The following is a 21,106-nucleotide window of genomic DNA, read 5'->3' on the forward strand; positions in this document are numbered from 1 at the left end:
ATGGTCGGATGCAAGGGCGCGCGGCCGATCGGGTAGGCTTACATTTTCCAGCAGCCTCCGTGGTCCAAGTTTACCATGGCGCTCGGCATAGCCGCTGGAGGCCGCTGCCGTGCACATGCGCGGACTCAAAACCAGACGTGCGGATGCCCGTATCCGCAGCTAAAGCTGCGTGAAGCATTATGGGTCCCTGCTAGCCCCCTGAAGGTGAGCTTTTATATTTTTGAGGAAACTCTAGTGTGCAACGCCAGCGTTTTTACGCCGGCGTGGGGTCATAGCCCCATTTTGGGAGAATCCAGCCCCATGTGTCTTATGGTCTTATGTATCTTCTGGGATTCTGGGTAGAAGTTGGTTAGGCATAAGAGAGATTAGTTGTGCATTTGAGAGTTCTGTAGTTCGAGATGCAATAGTTTAATTCAATAGCCCTATACTTTAGGAATACGTACAAATCTTATTTAGGAGTGTTAATAAATTAGTTTTGGTTGTTATCAAAGCTTGTTGTTCTTTGTTTAACATGATGCATCCAAGCCATCCAGGTAAAGCAAAGCAGAGATCAACACAATTTGTATGTCTGGTCTTCTCCCGCTCTCGGTGGTTATGGATCGTCTTCTCCAGGGGGACAGATAGTGGCTTTGCAAGACTCTGGCATGCAGGTTACACGGAGGCGTCTGTAGCTGGCAGCCTGGCCAGGTGTTGAGGTTTGGTGAAGGGTGGGATATCGGGGATTCTGGCAGTTTGTTTCTGGCTGACCTCGGGGGGTGGGGGGGGCAGGGGCAGGGGGTGGCAATGTGAGGGACAAGGGTGATGCCAGTTGCACGGAGGTGCTCACTAACCCAAGCTGGCCTAAGGAGGTCATTCATCTTTTTCTGCACTGCAGGCCTATCTGCCTGGCGAGGGTCACAGCGCCTCTGCCACCTCCACCCAGGCCCAATTGAGGTCAGCGGGTCTATGTGAAACTAATGCAATTCTCAGCATCCCGCCCACTCTGGGGAAGAGGATGCCTTGTGTCTCCTTTGCCGCATCCTGTCCAGCTTGCTGTCTGTGAACTGAGGGGCAGCTCACCTCGGGGGCCATCTTCCAGGCTGAAATAGGCAGAACGGTAGCACAGTGGTTAGCACCGTTGCTTCACAGCACCGTTGTCCCAGGTTGGATTCCCGGCTTGGGTCACTGTCTATGCGGGGTCTGCACGTTTTCCCTGTGTCTGCGTGGGTTTCCTCCGGGTGCTCTGGTTTCCTCCCAGAAGTCCCGAAAGATGTGCTGTTAGGTGAATTGGACATCCTGAATTCCCCCTCAGTGAACCCGAACAGGTACTGGAATGTGGCGACTAGGGGATTTTCACAGTAACTTCATTGCAGTGTTAATGTAAGCCTTCTTGGGGGTAGCACGGTGGTGCAAGTGGTTAGCACGGTTGCCTCACAGCGCCGAGGTCCAGGTTCAATCCCTGCTCTGGGTCACTGTCCATGTGGAGTTTGCACATTCTCCCCATGTCTGCGTTGGTTTCGTCCCCACAACTCAAAAGATGTGTAGAGTAGGTGGATTGGCCTCGCTAAATTGCCTCTTAATTGGAAAAAATAAATTGGATACTCTAAATTTTTTAAAAATGTAAGTCTACTTGTGATAATAAGGATAAAGATTATTATTATGACAGTGTATGGGGACTGGAGTGCTTATATGCAGCTCCAGTTTGTCAAGCTCTCCAGTGCCAATTACGGTCCGAGTGAATCCAACGCCGGCAAGAATTAGAATTGAATTAGTTTCACATAGGCAGAGTGCTGGCCCATTTGCATGTCCTAAATAGCTCCAGGGTTGGCACCGCCAATTGGAATGGGAACCTCTCCCAATTCAGTCCCGGCATCAACATTAATCTCTGAAATGGAGAATTTTGCCTCTTGAAAGAGCTGAGCCTCTGGACTCTGTGTAGGGATGGTGGTCTTGCTTACTTCCAGAATGTTGTCAGTGTACATCCCATCTACCCTGTGGACGGCCTGTCATTGAGAGAGGTTACTGGTGTTGCTCGTTGCTCCTGCTGGAGTTGTTGGTAGCGGCGCAGCCTCTGCTCTTAATCCTCAGCAGAGGTGTAAGGTGGAGCTTCATAAATTGCTCACATGCTGTGTTGAAGGCTGGTAGCAAGGAATTGCAGCTGAAGGTGAGTGAAGTGCTAGATAGGTGAAGTGCCTTCCAAGAAGTTGGCAACCCTCTCTCAATTAGTGACAGCACTCTCTGAGGAGAGTGCTTTGAACACCAGCATGTCCATGACTGGAGCTCTTCAGCGTAACTCAAAACCTTGCCAGCTTGTTAGTTTAATTGCAGAAGATCGTCCCACTGTGCAGTTCCCTCAATGACTTGGCTAGGAGCAGCTAGGGGATTTGCACAGTAACTTCATTGCAGTTTTAATGTAAGCTTACATGTGACACTAATAAATATTTTTTTTAAGAGACACAACATGGTGGATTGGGTTCGGTGGATTGGCCATGCTAAATTGCCCCTTAGTGTCCAAAGGTGCGATGGTTAGATGGGGTTACGCAGTTATAGAGATAGGGCTAAGGAGTGGATCTCGGTAGGGTCCTCTTTCGGAGCGTCAGTGCAAATTCGATGGGCCAAATGGCCTCCTGCACCGTAGAGATACTATGGATTCTATGGAAGCCATGTGCTGGAAAATAGGGATTCTTGGTAAAGATAAAGCTATAAGGTTTGCTTGTTTAATCACCTTGGCTGCTTTACTATCACATGCACTTTCTTACCCACTGAGCTCAAAACCTTCCACAGGGAAAGACGCAAAAGGGCAAAATCACATTAGGAGCCTGACCCGAAGCCAATCTCCAGCACTTCCACCTCACACGTCCTAGAATTTGTCTTTATCTGGCTGAAAAGATTCTTCCCTATGTGTGCTGATGTGGGAGTGGGCCTAGTCGGTCGTGCAGACTCATTGGGCCGAATGGCCTCCTTTTGCACTGAAGAGATTTTATGGATCTATGTGTCTGCACTCAATAACAAGAAATTTGTATTAATAATTCTACAGTGAATCTTCCTTCATGATCTCCTGAATTGAATCCCAGAATGTTACGATTTGCTTTGATTTCATTTATTGAAAATGTCAGTTGTTTAGTGTCACTAAGAACACTAATATGAATGAAAATTGGGTTAAAATATGCTTTCTAAGCAACGCCATTGATTCATTTGGTCGTAGCAATATGCTGCTGAGCTAAACAGATCATGAAGTTTAAGTTGTGCAGAGTCAGCTTATCGAAACTGGGTTTAGAATTAGGAAGGGAACGTCAGCTCGGGTTCTTGTTGCTAATCACTATTCATGACTTTGGCACAAAAATGTGTTTCAATAATTATTGGACAAGGACAGCACGAAGGAGCTTGTTATCGAATAACTTATTAACAATCAATGCCAAACCTCACAAATGGAAAATTGGCTTTTGAGTGAGTTATAGATTCATAGAACAGTACAGCACAGAACAGGCCCTCCGGCCCTCGATGTTGTGCCGAGCAATGATCACCCCACTCAAACCCACGTATCCACCCTATACCCGTAACCCAACAACCCCCCCCTTAACCTTACTTTTATTAGGACACTACGGGCAATTTAGCATGGCCAATCCACCTAACCCGCACATCTTTGGACTGTGGGAGGAAACCGGAGCACCCGGAGGAAACCCACGCACACACGGGGAGGACGTGCAGACTCCGCACAGACAGTGACCCAGCCGGGAATCAAACCTGGGACCCTGGAGCTGTGAAGCATTTATGCTAACCACCATGCTACCGTGCTGCCCCCGTGTTATGAGGAACCAGCCAGTATCTGTAGAACGGTACTTCAACATAAGTCAGTAGGGGAGACAAATTGGCAGGAAAAAATGAATTCTCATTTGATTATATTTATAATTTAACTGTGAATCTGTGTATTATTCTAAACCTAAAGTACGCGAGGCTGCACCGATATCTTGCGTTAATTAGGGCACTTGATGATGCCCCACGGGCGTCACATCAGAAAAGACTTTCCTGCCAACTGATTCATGCCTGGCAGCTTCCCACTAACGAGGGCGAGCAGCTCTTAAACCGATCCCGCAAAGCAAGCCCCAGACAGCATGCAACCATGCCACAGCACAGACCAGCCCCACAATTTGGAGATGCTAACCTAGCCAGACTGTTGGACATGGTGAAGTCCAGCAGGAAATTATGTTCATCCAGGGGAGTTGGAGGGTCAGCTACAGGGCAGCCATTGCAGCCTAGGAGGCAGTGGCAGCGGCCATCAGCGCAGGGAGTGTCATCAGGTGGACCGCCACCCATTAACGCAAGAAGCTCAACAACCTCCACCAGACCACTTGAGGGAGTTAGCACCGGCGCCCCACAGCCCTGCTGTGGCACCCCCCCCCCCCCCCCCCCCCCCTCCAGCACAATATTGTGCCTGTGCCTCATCACACCCACGTCCAAAAGTGGCCACTCTTGACCCCTGGCCAGCGATGCATGAAGCGTGCGGCTCACAATGCCGTCTCTTTGTCCCGCAGAAAAACTTGGCCCAGAACAGATGGAAGAAGGCCCAGAGAGGTGGTGGGGTGCCAGACATCAGAGTTCTCACCCCCACTGCGAGGAACGGGCCCTGGAGTTTGAAAAGGTGGCCGAGGATCAATCGGTCACCGATGTCGAGATTGGCCTGTGCCGCAGAGGTGATGATCCACCACCCCCCACCCAGATGACCTGTCACATGTGAGTTGTTCTTGCCAGACAGAATGATCCTTTCCATCCACTGACCACATGCCCATTCTCCCCGCAGGATCTCCATCCCCCATCCGGGGCGGCTCCCTCCCGTCACCCATGAGAACGCTTCAGAGGAGAGCTCTGAGGATGCCACCACTGAGGCGTCACAGCTGTCATCTCCACTCTCCACCAACATAGAGACACATACCTCAGTCGGCAAAAGTAGTGGAAAAGCTTCTGGGCACAATCTTGTGAGCACCACACAGTTACTTATGCACATCAGATAGAGGCAGGAACGTCCAGGGTGGACAGTAGTCAGAGGTCTGCTTTTTTCCAGGACCCAGTTGGGTCCCAATCAGATGCTGAGACTCTGGACCAGATTATCCCGGAGGTGATGTAGGTACAAGGGTGCAGTGTGATATTCAGAGGGAGATTTCAGCAACACTCCAGCAAGTCCATCGCCGATCGGAGGAGTCCCAAAGACTACGGGTGCAGGAGATGGTGCTGGCAATGCATGAAACCGAGGCCAATACCGCTAGGGTGGCGACCTGGAGCATGACATCAACATCATGAATGGCGGTGTCAGGGCAGCATGGTGTCTAGTGGTTAGCACAGCTGCCTGACAGCGCTGAGGTCCCAGGTTCGATCCCGACTCTGGGTCACTGTTCGTGTGTAGTTTGCACATTCTCTCCGTGTCTGCGTGGGTTTCGCCCCCACAACCCAAAAATGTGCAGAGTAGGTGGATTGGCCACGCTAAATTGCCCCTTAATTGGAAAAAATAATTGGGTAATCGAAATAAAAAAATAAGAAAATGAATGATGGTGTCCAAGGCGTTGCAATGTCAGTGACGGCCATGGCTGAGCACCTCAACTCCATGTCCCATTCGCTGGGTCACGTGTCCCTGACAGGGGTAGACCTTACTGAGCTGCTGTGGAGCCTGTCCCAGTCTCAGGTGGGCATTGCCAAGATGCTCCGGAGCATTTCCCAGTGGCAGGGGGCCATATCACAGTCACAAGTGGGCCTTGTCGGGTCACTGCAGAGCATGTTCCAGTCTCAGGTGAGTGTTGCCCGGATGCTGCGGGACATGTCCCAGACGCAGGTGGACATCGGCACTACAGAGCGTGACCCAATCACAGAGGGGCATCACTGAGGGCATTGACATCATGGTGCAGAAAATGGGGAACCACCAGGTCTGACAGAACTCAATGATGCTGGGGCTTTTGGAGCTCAGTCCAGCTGCCCCTCCGTACCAAGGTCGCCCCCAGGGCCCTACAGGGGTCCCCAGGTCAAGCAGGTCATTGGATGGTACCCTGTGAGATTGAGGGTAATGGAGTTGAAGCCATAACTAATTGTCAATCTCACACTCTCTACAATTCCTTACAGACATCATAGTATGGGTGATATTGTGGACCCCGCAGCAGCTGCCTTTGCGAACAGAGAGTGTGGCAACAGCAGCGTCGACAGACGCTTGAAGCAGCAGCCCGTTTGACAGGGGCCTGCCCCACACCCTGAGGGCCCGGCTGTCCATCAGGCCAGGGAGGGAGCCAGAGGGGAAGGCCCAAGGTGTACAGGCATCGCTGGTCATGTGGAGAGATGTCGGACAGCATGTGCAGCAAGAGGGTCCGCCTCAAAAAGGGTATGGTGTGGCGACTGTGCCATCTCCTTGCCGACTTGACGTGGAGGAAGAGGACACCTGCTCCTGGTGTCTGTTAAGGTCGCCGCAGCCCTATACATTTACGTATCGGGTTCATTCAAGGGCTTTAGGGGACTTGTGTGACATGTCCTAACCTGTATCCCATAGGTGCATCCATGAAGTCAAGGATGCCCTGTTTGCCCTGGCAGCTGACTTTATAAGGTTTGACCTGGACCAAGTCCACCAAGATGTTCCCAAGCACCTACCCTTCCTCCCGTTCTGCTTCAGCAAAATTCTCCGCCATCGACGGGATGTACCAGGTCCAGTGGTTCACAATGTTGTCCATACTATCATATCTGTAAGGAATTCGAGAGAGTGTGAGACTGACAATCAACCCCATTACCCTCTAATCACCCAAGCCTCCCCCACCCGTACACTCCCTGCCATCTCGCAGGGTGCCATCCAATGACCCGCTTGTGCTGGCGGACCCTGCCCTGCACACACACTCCCAGCCACAGCAAGGGCCCCTGTACACCAAGCCCCAGTCGCCAGATCCCCACCGGGAGCGGTACTGGTTCAGGCCCAGGTACACCCCACTCATCCCCACTCCAATGCACACACCCACTCTATGGTTGCAGGTATGTCCCCAGTGCTGCGGCCCAGCACGAGGGTGTATAGCCGCTCCGGTTGTGCAGCCTCCAGTGTTCAGGCAATGTGCCCAGAACGGAAAGTCTGATTGGGGTGCCAGGCAGTAACAGCCACCTTCAGCGTGGCACGTCTACCCATGGGTGTCCAATTGGGTTGTGTAGTGCTCTCATTATGAACATTTCCAATTCCCTATTAGCGATAGCCTTCAGCTGTGCAGCCATAGGTCGGCATGGTCGATAGCTATTAAAGTGACCTGCACCATATTACCACTAAAGGGGCTCCGGCTTAGGGCTGTTTGGTGGGATAGTGGGCAGAAGCTGATGTTGCACCTCGCATGGGTATACATGATCTGGGTGGTGGCATTTTGGACCTGTGGGCTCCCCCGCCCCCTCATCCCTGCGGAGACCCTCCATCGATGACAGTTGACACCCCCGATTGGGCCCGACCCCCACTTAAGGGCTCCTACAACCACCCACTCCCTTTACTCCCAAGCACTGGGGCCGCAGTCCCAGTCCCCTGACTGCCTGTTAACCAAGATGGCTACTCATCTGCTCCAATCCCCACAGCAGCCATTTTGCCAGCTTCACGTTTGACTTCATGGATGCACTTATGGGATGCAGGTTATGATATGTCACACAAGGTACCGGCGTGACCACTCGCTAGGGAGCTGGTTAGATCACAGGAGTTCGTTAGATAGGGAGTCGTTCCCGTTAATGAGCTGGAGATTGACCTTAATTGCTGATTATTGGTTTCTCAGCCACACACGGCAGGATCCTAATTGCGCCAATGGGAACGAGCCGGTTGGATCAGAAACCGATCAGCACCTGCCGAGCTTCCCGATTTCATAGAATCTCTACAGAGAAGAAAGAGGCCATTTGGACCATCGAGTCTGCACCCTCTGAAAGAACACCCTACCTAGGCCCAATCCCCCACCATATCCTCGTGACCCAATTTAGCATAGCGAATATACCTAACCTGCACATCTTAGAAGTGTGGGAGGAAACTGGAGCACCCACAGGAAATCCACGCAGACACGGGAAGAATGTGCATACTCCACATAGACAGTCACCCGAGGTCGGAATCGAACCTGTGTCCCTGGCTTGTGAGGCAGCAGTGCTAACCATTGTGCCACCGTGCCGCCATTGACGGGGCTTTGCGCCGCGCTTAGATCACGGCTAAAGTGTTGATCAGACAATATAAAATTCTTATATTGGTGCTGTGAGGCAAAATTATTCTCACAGACAATTGGGGATGGACAATTGCCGCCCTAACCAGCAGTGTCCACATTCCATGAATTAATTTTAAAAATTAACAAGGTATAATAAGGTAAAGCAGCATTCTATGTCTTGTTGTATAACAAGTCAAATAATGCTGCTTTAAATTTGATTTTAGATTTAAGATAGCTCCATAAGTATTGGAATGAGTGTGTAATTTCTGGGTTTCCATTCCTTTCAGACTCTTTCCAACTTGGCCTTGTGGACCGAGAAATTGAAATATTGCTGAACAGTCTTCATACAGAACAGAGTGTGCAACCACCCACCAGAAAATCTAAGATAAAGCAAAATGATGAAGGAATGGTTGGAGCCGTATGCCAGAAGGAAATTGATCCAGAAGATGTCTGTCCTATTTGTCAGGAAGAACTATTGAAAAAGAAACAACCCGTAACATATTGCAGGTCAGACTATCAGAAACATTAGATTTGAACTGAGGACTGAAATGAGGAAGAAAATAAACTGTTCAGAATTAGCTTGCAAACTATTATTTGATCAACATGAGGAAAATTAAATATTTTGACAGCTTTTTAAACTCAAACATTTGAGATTGCTGAAGTGATAACCCAGAGGACAGATATGTTGAGTTTTTCATACTTGTACATTATGTGCAGAACTGTCAACATGGGGAAAGTGTATGATCAATTATAGTTAAAGTATTGCTGCTTTGCTTATCTCCTTCATCAATCATGGTAGACCAGAGTTTAAAATACGCATAAGTAGTCAAAATATTTTGTATATTTATTCAATGGAACTTTATAAATTCCCAATTTGGTTATTCAAAAACTGCTGTTTAATATTTTAGAATGAGTATAAAAATCCTTTCCTTTCTACACATTCCAATGGTTCCACTTTAAGTTGGGTGAGTAGAACTGCAATTTAATATTTTATGATACTGCTCCACAAACTTGCTTCATTGGCCTCCAAGATCAATACGAGACTCGAAGAAATTAAGTTACAGATGGCTTGTGAGAAAATAATTAATTCGTAACAAACAAGGAATGTTGTAGATTTGATCATTGGTCTGTGGTGAGCTGGCAGTGCTGATCCAAGGTAGTGCTACAGAAACATTACAGTTGAGTTCATCATACTTAATTGAATCTTCTAGCTCAGTACATACATCACCCAAATACATCACTTTACTCTCCAATATTTGGGCCTTTCTGGGGTTCACTTTACATCCAATTGTTTGTAGTAGTTCCAGGAGTTCAGACAGAAGCGTGATGTGCTTTGCCTTGGTGTCTGTCTGCAGTAGTAGACCGTCCACATACTGTACCAGACATTCGGGTCGGGAAAATTTTGATAATCCATTTGCCAGCTGTCGGTGGAAAATGGAGGGGGAGTTGTGGAAGGCATGTCCACGTGTACTGCTGACCTTTAAAAGTGAATGCGAATTTGTACTGGCATGCCTTCGCCAGTGGGATGGACCAGAAGCCGTTGCTAATGTCCAAAATGGTAAAGAATCGTGAATTGAGTCCCTGCTTGAGCATGGTCTCGGGACTTGTTGCAACCGTGGGGGCTACTGCAGGGGTGACTTTATTGAGTTCCCGATAATCGATGGTCAGTCGCCATGATCCATCGGGCTTTCTCACTGGGCAAATCGGGGCATTATTAGTTGAGGCTACTGATCGGAGTACGCCCTGCTGTAATACGCTGTCTATAACTTTCGTGATTTTGCCCTCTGCCTCCTGGGGAAATCAATATTGCCGTTGGGGTCTAGGGTCAGGTCCTGTAATTTGAACCGATCCAGACATTCTGCCGCAGTCGTGCCTGTGACTGGCAAATGCTGATCTGTTCGTTTCCAAAACTGTCCTAAACTGTTTGTCTGTGCTGAGCGTGGTCGGATCAAACCAATACTCTCCTACTGCGCTAATCTTGTTTTCGTACTCACCCACTGTGAGCGTTGTGGGGGCTCTTTCTGACCTTGCCATTTGCCAGACACACTGATTGACTGGGTCGAACGACAGGCTGTGTGCATTCATAAAATCTATGCCTAGTATGTGTTCTGCTGTGTGGGGCAGATCAATGGGGTGTCTGGTGGTGATATTCCCTAGCTGAATGGGTACAGGGGCTGTAATGTCTCCCTGCTGTGAGTGGCCTGTAAAGCCGCTGAGTGTGATTGTGGCTGTAGTGGGCCACGTGTCCGTCTGTTACGTAGTGAGGAATTTATGGTTGTGCGGGACCCTCCTGTGTCCCAAAGTAATTCTATGGGCTGTCCCCGGATCTTTGCTGTGACTACCGGTCGTCCGGACCTGTCCCAAAGGGTGTCACAGACCCAAGTGGGGGAGCCCGAACACTATCAGTCCGTTCCGTCCACATTTTCTGTCCTGAATGAGTCCCTATACTATGAATGGGCTTTGCTCTATTCCTGTTCAGAGTGCCTGTCTGTTGACCTCTCTGAGATTTCTGCGGGGCGTTCATTCTCTTGCAAAATGTCCTAACTGTCCACAGTTAAAACATTCCTGTGGCTTCTGTGGGGGGTTGTTCTTTCCTTCATTCACCCAGGCGGGGTTTTGGTGCGCTCTGACTGCCTGAATATCAGCCTCCGCCTGCTGATCTTCGGGTTTCCTAACTGTGGGCTTACTCTGTACAGATTGCTCCCAAGCGCGGGACAACCTTTTGAGTACCCATTTCTCATTATTTGCGTCTTCTGATGGGTCATAATTCGCGCACGCTTTCTGTCCTGCCTCTGTGGCATGGGAGATAAGGGTGCGGGTCCATTTAGCCATGTTGTCTGGAGTTAGATGGGCACGATCAAAGTTCCCAAATACTGCCGTGAAATGTATCCACAGCCTTCCTGCAAATGCTGTGGGGTGCCTTCTTTTGCCTTCACTTGTTTAGGCCTTCTATGGGGTCCCGTCTGTTATATCCTATCTCATCGAGGATCGATGTGTGCATCTCTTCTAGGGTGCCTCCTCCAACGTTCTGTGGGTCTGGAAGGGCTGCTACTACTGAGAGGTCTTGTATCCCAAGGAGGGAGTGTAGCCTTAAAACGGTGAGCTTCACCTGCTCATGCTCATCCAGGCCATACATAGTCGCCTGTTGCTTTACTCTCGCGAAGAATTGGTGGGGGTCTGAGGTGGGGAGGAACAGTGTGATTTTGTCGCACGCGTCCCGTAATTGGGTCACGGTTAAGGGGGTGGTATAAGTGAAATCTGGTGCGCCGTCTGCGGATGCTTTGCGTTGGGTGGTTACTGGATTCATGGGTGCGGGTGCTATCTGTTCTGTGGGGGGTTGGGGTGCTTTCCTCTTCTGCTGCGTTTCTAGCGCACATGTTCCCTGAACATATCGCCGTGCTGTCTCATTCAATTCCTGCCAATCTGGGCCATTCTCTTCATCTAATTGTGTCCCAAATGTGGTTTGGAACCCATTTTGAACAGAAAGCAGAGATTGCAGTTCCGCAATCTCTTTTCAGCATTCAGCGTGGTCCACTGAGCTTTGCCTTTGCTCAGTGGTGGCAGCATGGAGTGCTCTTAAAGCTGCCTTTAAGTCGCTGCATTGCTTCTGCAATGCCTCTACCTGCTTCTCAGATTCTTCTCTTATCAAGACTGCGCGCTGCATATCCTGATAGGCCTTGTCATACTGTGTTTGGGAGCTGCTTAAATGCGCCAGACAAGACTGGTGTGCCCTCTTGGCATCATCCACCTTTACATCTTTTGCTGCAAGCCTCCGTCTTAACTCTATATTCTCTCTTTCGACATCACTGACGTCCACTTTACTCATTCTATTTCTCTCTTCTAAATCTGCGCGGAGCGTCCTGCCGACCTCCTCTGTGCCTCGCAATTGTGTCAAGCAGGACACGATTGCCATCGGCTTACGTGCTTTACTCAAACTCTTTTTATGTATCTCACACAGGTTCTCCCACCAAGTATGTCCTCGAGAGACTCGAAGAAATTAATTTACAGATGGCTTGTGAGAAAATAATTAATTTGTAACAAACAAGGAATGTTGTAGATTTGATCATTGGTCTGTGGTGAGCTGGCAGTGCTGATCCAAGGTAGTGCTACAGAAACACTACAGTTGAATTCACCATACTTAATTGAATCCTCTAGCTCAGTGTTTTTTAAACTTTTTTCTGGGGGCCCATTTTTACCAACTGGCCAACCTTCGTGACCCATGCCGGTCGACCTTCGCGATCCACGGTGGCTGACCTTCGCAACCCACGCTGGCTGATCTTTGTGACGTACGCCGGCCGACCTTCGCGACCCACACCATCTGACATTCGCAACCCACCATTTACTCTTACCTTTAATGCGAGAGGTGAGCCTGCTTGTTCCTCATTCACTTGTTTGCTGCTGACAAAATGGAGGATTCACAGTCACGTCTAAAGCACGTGATGTCAGTGTTTTGGGCGCATGACCTGCTCTCTGCCTCGCTTCAGGGAGGAAGATTGCATTGATTTTGTTTTTTTAATTCTCCTGGGTCAGCACGCTGTTGCTCGTTCTGGTGAGTGTGCTTTGCACTCAATTGGCTCTGTTTTATTCCTTAGCTCTAGAGTCGCCAGGTATCCCTATGATACCACCACGAGGTTCAAGTTCAAGTTCAGATCAATGACTCAATACACCAGTTAGTAAGATTCAATCAAACACATTTATTATTTACACAGTAAATCGATACTCATGCAACTAATACTAGCGGAATAAACTATTCCTACCACTATGAGCCAATATCTATCTTCGATAAGGGAACCAACTGGATCAAGGAACAATGGCCTCTTGTTCTGTCCTGAGACTGCAGGCTTCCCAGTTGGTATGGGCTAAGGGGTTAGGAGTGTCTATTCTCGTAGCGTGCGTTGGTTGGACACTTACTTGTCGGTGTAGCTGTTGGCCAGGCCCCTCCTTCTCACGGTCATGTTCTTAGAGAGCTGCTGCAAAGGTATTCTGCTGGGAGGGCAGGCTAAGAGAGGGAGCTAAACTTGGGACCTGACTTTTATAGGTCCCAGGGGCTTCGCGCCCTTTTGGACGGACCCCGAGCTTACTGTCAAACGATTGGATCTCATACCAATCAATTGGTATGAATCCCCCAATACTGAAGCTGTCCCTCCATCGCGGGGCGGTTCTTCCTGGCTTGTTTGTCTCCTTTGTTTCAGACTCCCGTTGGCGCCGGGAAGTCTGACCTTCTATAGAATGTCCCCAATGTAACTATTCGTTGTATCCATTGTTCCCGGGGATCGCTTTATTAATATGCAAACTGCTGGTTTCGGTGCTGTCTGCTTTCTTTGCAGGCAGAATACACAGGAAGATCTGCAGCCTGCATGTCTTTCTTAAAGTGTCCAATTTTCCCTGCGTGCTTTGTAAATCGCCATTTTGAGTCGGGAAGTGGCCAACTTCGGTGGCTACAACACATGCGCAGTGCACCTGTATTTTTTTAGTTGGCCGCGGCCATCATTTTTAAAGCCGCTCGCAGCCGGCATTATTAAAAGTGATCGGGAACGTCACGATGGATGGCTCCGCAACCATCCCGAAACCCGCCTGCGACCCACGACTTTGAAAATCCCTGCTCTAGCTGAGGAAACTCTCTCTCGCTTGCTTATACCCATTTTCCCCATGTTGGACATTATAAACTTTAGGAAAGGCTGGGACTGGCCTCAACTGTGATGCATTCCACAATCTTGTAGCTACTGCTCAATGTTCATTACATCGGCTGATGCGTGAAGGAAGGCCATTTACGTAATTATTTTGTTACATTAACACCTTATTTTGAATGTACAGCTTTCATTTCTAAATCATAATCAAATCACAGTACTCTCTATTGGTTAATACTGACTTTGATACGTAAAGGCACCTTTGTTGAATAGCTCAGTGAACAATTTTCATACTGAATTAACATTGGACATACAAGTTGGGAATTGTATCCAACAGAGGTTATTGATTCTATTAATGAAACATTAGAAGGTAATTGACCTCTAACTTTATCCTCAAATGAAAATGAAATTAATTGAAACTGGGGTGAACGAGAGCATTGCAATGCCTTCAATGTACCTATCATAGAAAAACCTGGCATTTGATTACTTTGTCACTAGAGATAAATTTCAGTGTTGAATATTTCAAATTCATAGGACTGACAAATATTATTATTCCTGAGTATGGGAACATGATAGTTGTGCATACTAATAGTTATCATGAGATGCTGACAATACATGGAAGAAAGAGATTAACCTCATGTAATTTATGTATCAGCTGCATCTTTAACAGCTTATTTCATAGCAAGTGAATAGCTATTTATGGGTATGATTTACCAGCCACGTCCCACCGGAATCGAGACAGGAGTCGGCCGGTAAGTCCCACGAGAGGCTTCTTCTGGGATTCCCGACATGCGTTACACCCCGCGGCATGCCGAAATCTAGCAGTGCCACCTGGGCACCCTGACAGTGCCACCCTGGTGCTGCCAGGGTGTCCAAGTGGCACTGTCAGGCTGATGGGGGCACTGCCAGGATGACAGGCTAGCAGTGCCAAGGTGCCCGGGTAGCATTTTTCCCATGCTGGGGGTTGGGCCTGGGGCTGTGCTCTTATGAGATGGGGTGCCGGGGGGAGCTCGAGTACTCCTCTCAACAGTTGAGTTAGGGCGTTGGGAGGGGCTGAGGGCTGTGCCAGGGGATCGAGAGATCAGGGCGCCATTTAAAAATGCAGAGTGGAGCTCCTCAGTGCAGGATATGACGCAGAATGCGGCCTCGGGGGCGTTCCCCGCCGAGGCCCGAAAAAAATAACCGAGTACCATTCGATATTGGGGTCGTCCCTGGAGCTTAACGACCCCTCTGAACCCACCCACAAGCTTGAACCTGGACAATTGCTGAAACTGTAAGCCTGCACACTATTTTAATTGTAAGTGACTTAAATCAGTCTTTAAATTAAAAAGTAAACCCTATGTCCTTATCCCAGCAGTAGCTGTGAGAACAATACCATTTCTAAATATGGTGGTGTTCTCCTTTTCTGACTCTGCTTGCCAGTGTCTTGATGTGACTGGCTACCTTTTCTCTTAGAGAACATTCATGATGATGTCACTCTGCAGAGCAAAGTCCTTCATACAATCTTTAATATCTTAAATGTGCTATGTTGTAAGATGGCTAAGACTGAAGTGGTGTTTCATAATGCAACTGATATACAATATCATGACTCTTGTGAAATAATTATTTACATTATAACTGGTCTCAGATGCTTATTCTAGAGCGATAAGGAACCAACACTGAAGAATGCGGCATTGATTACCCTGAGTGACTCTGCCCCTTACCTCTTTGAGTTAAATATTAATGTTGTAATGGATTGCCTTAAAATTAAAGCATCATTATGTATTCCTGGAAACTGAGCAGAAATTTGCATGATGCAATATTGATGGTCACAAATGAATTATATATTTAGAATCATAGAATCACTACAGTGCAGAATGAGACCATTCAACCCATCGAGACTACACTGACCCTCTGAAGGAGCATCCTACTTAGCCCCACTCACCTGCCATAACTCCATAACTCCACCTAACATTTGGACAATAAGGGACAATTTAGCATGGCCAATCCACCCAACCTGCACATCTTTGGATATGGGAGGAAACCAGAGCACTCGGAGGAAACCCATGCAAACAGAGGGAGAATGTGTAAACTCCACAGTCACCTAAGGTCAGAGTCAAACCCGCGTCCCTGACACTGTGAGGCAGCGAACCACTGTGCCACCATGCCGCCCTTTAATAAAGTTGAGTTGTTGGTATTGTTTAAGAGGCAAAGTTGCATTTTTTTTTCCTCCCATAGTTTTTCCTTTCTCCTACAACCTATAAGTTTTTAAAACCTAACCACACTTGATGATTTGCATCACCTTCTCTCTTTTATAGCCTCGTTGGTGTTCTTCAATTTGATCATTTCTGACTTCACTCGGTATATCTCAAACTCCGAGGGAAACTATTACTTGAGTCTAGAACAGCATCTAAAATAGGACTGCAACCTAACAAAGAAGCTGTGTACTTCTAAGTCCTCAGCACAAGAACTCATAACTCACCCATCATGATAAATAGTGAAGAACAGAATACAGTACTTTAGCAGTGATCGATGGCATTATTGTAGTTACAAAGCTCATTGGTGCACTCTACTGGCGGTGAGTGGGTACTACAAAGATCATACTTTTGAATATCATACAACCTAAACATTACAAGCATATCTTCTTTCTTCTAAGTTTGCCTAGTTTTTTGTAAAATGTATTTTATTCCAAATACATGTAACAACAGCAAAATACAAAACATGCTCTCCATACAATCACACTCCACAGTTTGCACAATGTTTCCTTTTTTTATTTCCCCCCCACGATGAACAATTCCTCATGGACAACCCCCACCACAACTCAAAGCCCTCCGCTGACCCCTTCAACTCAAACCTAATCTTCTCCAACCAGAGAAAACCACACAAATCCCTCAGCCAAGCCACCACCCCCAGTCGCGTATCCAAGCTCCAATTTAACAGGATCCGTCGCAGGGCAATTAGAGAGGCAAAGGCCACAACATCGGCCCCCTTTCCTCCAGAAGCTCCAGCACTTCTGACACCCCAATAATCACCACCATTGGCCTCAAACCTGTGGTTCCCCCACAGTGGCATCAGCACCACCAGCCTCTCCAACTTAAAATGCGTCCTCAGCTGGTTCCACACCCTGACTGTCGATTGCACCACCGGGCTCCCCGTGTACTTCCCCAGAGCTCACGGCAGCAGAGCCATCACCATGGGCCTCAGACTGGATCACAGGACTCCTTTTCCATCCTGACCCACTTCCCCATCCCCCACCTCCAATTGCCTCACCTTCTCCACATCCGCCGTCCAATAACACTGCAGCACGTTCAGGTGTGTCTGCCTCTGCAACAGAGTCCTCTTTACCCTCGGCCATATGAATGCCAAGATCAATGTCTCGCTGCTGGCCTGCCATGGTCTGCTATAAAAGCCAGCTATTTAGTTCTATGGTAAACCAGCATCAGGAACCTTGGCAGCACATTCATCTTTACCACATCCCCCCCCCCCCCCCCCCCCCCCCCCCCCTGCCAGCGGCAAATGCAAAGTGACCCACCTCTGAAAATCCTCCTTAAAACTGTCCGTGTGGAGTTTGCACATTCTCCCCGTGTTTGCGTGGGTCTCACCCCTGAAGTGTTGGCTAATGTAGACTTGAGAAATGAACAGACACTGCCAACACTGATGAAGGTTCAACTCAATTTTATTAACTATTTCTAACTAACTAACACACGATGACTGTGGGTCTAAATGATGCTAACTTAAACTAGAGACCTAAGCCTTTTCCGAACCAGTTGATTCTCTCAGCACGTGTTGTGAGTCTGTGCTGGGCTGGATGAGTTCTTATTACACTCAGAGGCAGCACCCAGAATGAGCGGGAACCATGGTGCCCTCTGCCTTTATAGTGTGTATATTCTAACTGGTGATTGGCTGCGGTGTTTGTGCATGTTGATTGGTCCCTGTGTGTGTCCATCAGTGTGTGTCTGCACCATGATATACTGGTGTATATTATGACAACCCCCACAACCCAAAGATGTGCAGGGTAGGTGGATCGGCCACACTAAATTGCCCCTTAATGGGAGAAAAAAAAAGAATTGGTACTCTAAATTTATATATATTTTTTAAAATCCCCCTTAACGAAAATGAAAATCGCTTATTGTCACGAGTAGGCTTCAAATGAAGTTACTGTGAAAAGCCCCTAGTCGCCACATTCCGGCGCCTGTTCGGGGAGGCTGGTACGGGAACCTCCCCCATTAACGCTGTTAAATCCTACCTGTGCATCGTAGCCCACTCTCACATCACTGAATCCCCAAATTACTAAACCTTTCTCTAGCTACCTTGAATGACAATGCCCCCAAAATGGCATTCACTGAAAAAACCTCGCTCTTCCCAACATTCAAATTATACCCGGAGAAGGCCCCAAACCTCTCCAACAGTCCCATGATCCTGCCCACACTCTCCAGCGGGTCCTTCACAAACAACAGCAGGTCGTCTGCATACAACACCCAGTGCTGTACTGGAAGCTTACACCCCCTTCCCCTTTACCAACTGTCATCAACCCCCACCAGTTCTGCCTCACTTAATCCCTCCCTCCTTCCCTGAACCGGATCCATCCAAGATGGCCCCCCTCTCCGCCTACGATCACACTCAGCCTCCAACTCTGCCACGTCACAATGCCACCCCTCGCGACCTCTTCACCTCCGACCACCTGCATTGCTTGCTGGCATGGCAACTCCCGCCTGAAGGCCCACCTTGCACACCCTTCCACATCGCCCCCTCCACCAGTCCCTCCTTAGCCTGTGCGATGGGCCCCTTACCCTCTGAATACTGACCTAACCAACAACCCCACCCAAAGAGCCCCATCATACACACCCCTTACATGAAAAAGAAAGCATTCAAATTCACAAATCACCTCCTCCCAAAAAACACAACAAAAGGTAGGAGGGGAGGGTGATCATCCCCCGCCTTACAAACTTACAACTCCCCAAAACAAAAATTCCTACCCTCCAGCAACTCAAAACAACCATAACACCCAACTTTTGCGGACTTTGCTCCTTCATCTCACACCAATTCTCAGTTCTCCCTCAGTTTATCATCCCTTATAAAGTTATTCACCTCTTCTGGTGTCCTTGATGTGGAGATGCCGGCGTTGGACTGGGGTGAGCACAGTAAGAAATCTTACAACACCAGGTTAAAGTCCAACAGGTTTGTTTCAAACACTAATTTTTGGAGCACTGCTTCCTCAGGTGAATGACCTGATTCCTGACTTTAACCTGGTGTTGTAAGACTTCTTGCTGTGCTCTTCTGATTTCTCAGAGTAGTACACCCGGCCGTCAAATGTGACCCCAAGTCTCGCCAGGTACAACACCCTTCTGACGATACAACACAGCCTTGGCCATGTTGAATCCCGGACGCTAGCTCCACGTCAATGTCTTGATATATCCGGACACGATTCCCCACTCATTCGCAGTCCCGCTTCGTCCCGGCCCACTTCAGAATCTTCTCCTTCTCCACGAACTTGTGCAACGGCACAATCACCGCCCGCGATGGCACCCCCGCTCTCAGCTTCTGTCTCAAGGACCTACGGCCCAATCTATCTCTGGGGCCTTGTCCAATACCTTCTCCACCAGCCTAGCCAGCATCCTTGACACATGGTGGCGCTCATTCCTTCCACACCCTCAGACCCACAATCCGCAAGTTCTGCAGCCTGGACCTGCTCTCCTGCTCCTCCACCTTTACCCACAGCAACTTGTATAGATCCGCAAGGATCCCCACCATCGCCTCCAAGGACTCAATCCGATCGCTCTGGTCAGTCACCACCTTTTCCACCTCGTGTACCGTCTATCCTTGCGCCTCGCGGCACTTCCCCCTCGATCCAACGACCCTCGCAGAGGTGCCACAGCCCCCTCAATCGCCTTTGACCAGCTGTTGTGCATCTCCTTCTTTTGCTGGTGAAATTCCTCCTTGATGGAGCTCATCAACTGCTCCACCTGAGGCTTTCCCACCAACAACGACCCTTCCCTCTCTGCCATTCTCGAAATTGTCGCTGCGCCACAGGTCCCCTCCAATTGCTCAGCTAGGTCTCTAACTGTCTTTTTCTGGGTCTGGTAGCCAAAGATATGTCAATCTTGGGAAGAATCTCTTCCTCTACCTTCTGCACCATCTTTCTGCCGGAACAACCCCGTAAAGGGTATAAAGTGCCCAAACCAACGTCTTCGAGCCAGAGCTACCTTTTGTGCGACCATTCACCCAATGGCCGTCACTGGAAGTCCCAGAAGTTTGCGAGTTGATGTTTTATGATTATTTTAATGTAAAACATTGCATAGATGAATAAGACAAATATTTGCAATTTGCATGTTTGCCTATCTTAATTTCCCATTTTGGTTCCCTAAGTTTTTGAAAAATATTTTCTCGAGATGCCTATCGAATTTGTTTACTGTATGCTTTTCACGACATTGCGTTGCAAAGAAACGGGAAAAGCTGCAATATCACAATTTTCAGTTTTCCCTTTTTTTGTAGACTGCAGTGACCTTAGTAGTGGCTACTTGTTGGTGATAATTAAATTGCTGTATTCATCTTTTCACAGTAATGTGCCATTTGCAAGCATAAAATCACACATTTTAATTGCTGGAAGAGGTGGTTCTAGAAACAATAATATTGAGATTATATTATTGACCAAATCTAAAAGTCTAGTGATTGTATTTAACCAGAAAGTATTTTTGTGGACATCCATGTTCCTATTTATCAACACAGTGCTAAATATCAACTTTCATTCTGCATGCAACTGTCCATGGTGACAATTTGCTTTCTTAATTCAGATATAGCTGTGGTAACAATGTCCATATCAGATGTATGAAGATTTGGGCAGAACACCAGGTAAAGACTGAGATTGAAAGTATCATCAAGTGTCCTCTCTGCAGAGAGACGTTTGCACCTCTGAGTCTCCTGCAAGAAGAATATCGAAACTCCACTCAACTTTTGGCAGCAGAAAGAGAAAGACTTGACAGGCACCTTGGCATTCCATGCAATAACTGTCAGGTTTGCCCAATTCAGGGCAAGTGCTACAGGTAAACACATTTCTGTTTCATGTTAAAAAATATCAACTGTATGAAATAGTGCTTTGCTTTTTCTGTAAGTGTATTATACCACTTGATGCTTCTTTTATAGTAGTTTTTATACGAACATATGAAATAGGAACAGATGTATACCTCACAGCCCATTCAGCCTGCTCCGCCATTCAATTCTGATCTTAGGCTTCAACTATATTTTCCCGCGTGCTCCCCATAGCCCTTAATTCCCTGAGAGACCAAATATCTTTGTAGCCAAGCTTTTTAAAAAAAATTTAGAGTACCCAATTATATTTTTCCAATTAAGGGG

The 21,106-nt window shown here is 48.0% G+C and overlaps 1 protein-coding gene across 1 annotated transcript in view; it reads left to right on the forward strand.

Annotated features, from left to right (window-relative positions):
- zswim2 (zinc finger, SWIM-type containing 2) overlaps positions 1-21,106 on the forward strand; it is an 84,078-nt gene that overhangs the window by 19,202 nt on the left and 43,770 nt on the right. Inside the window, exons 4-5 of the mRNA XM_038789208.1 lie at positions 8,438-8,657; positions 20,548-20,796. Coding sequence (XP_038645136.1) covers positions 8,438-8,657; positions 20,548-20,796 — 469 coding nt within the window. The remainder of the gene's footprint in view (positions 1-8,437; positions 8,658-20,547; positions 20,797-21,106) is intronic.

The sequence above is a fragment of the Scyliorhinus canicula genome, chromosome 2, assembly GCF_902713615.1.
Source record: "Scyliorhinus canicula chromosome 2, sScyCan1.1, whole genome shotgun sequence".
Lineage (NCBI taxonomy): Eukaryota > Metazoa > Chordata > Chondrichthyes > Carcharhiniformes > Scyliorhinidae > Scyliorhinus > Scyliorhinus canicula.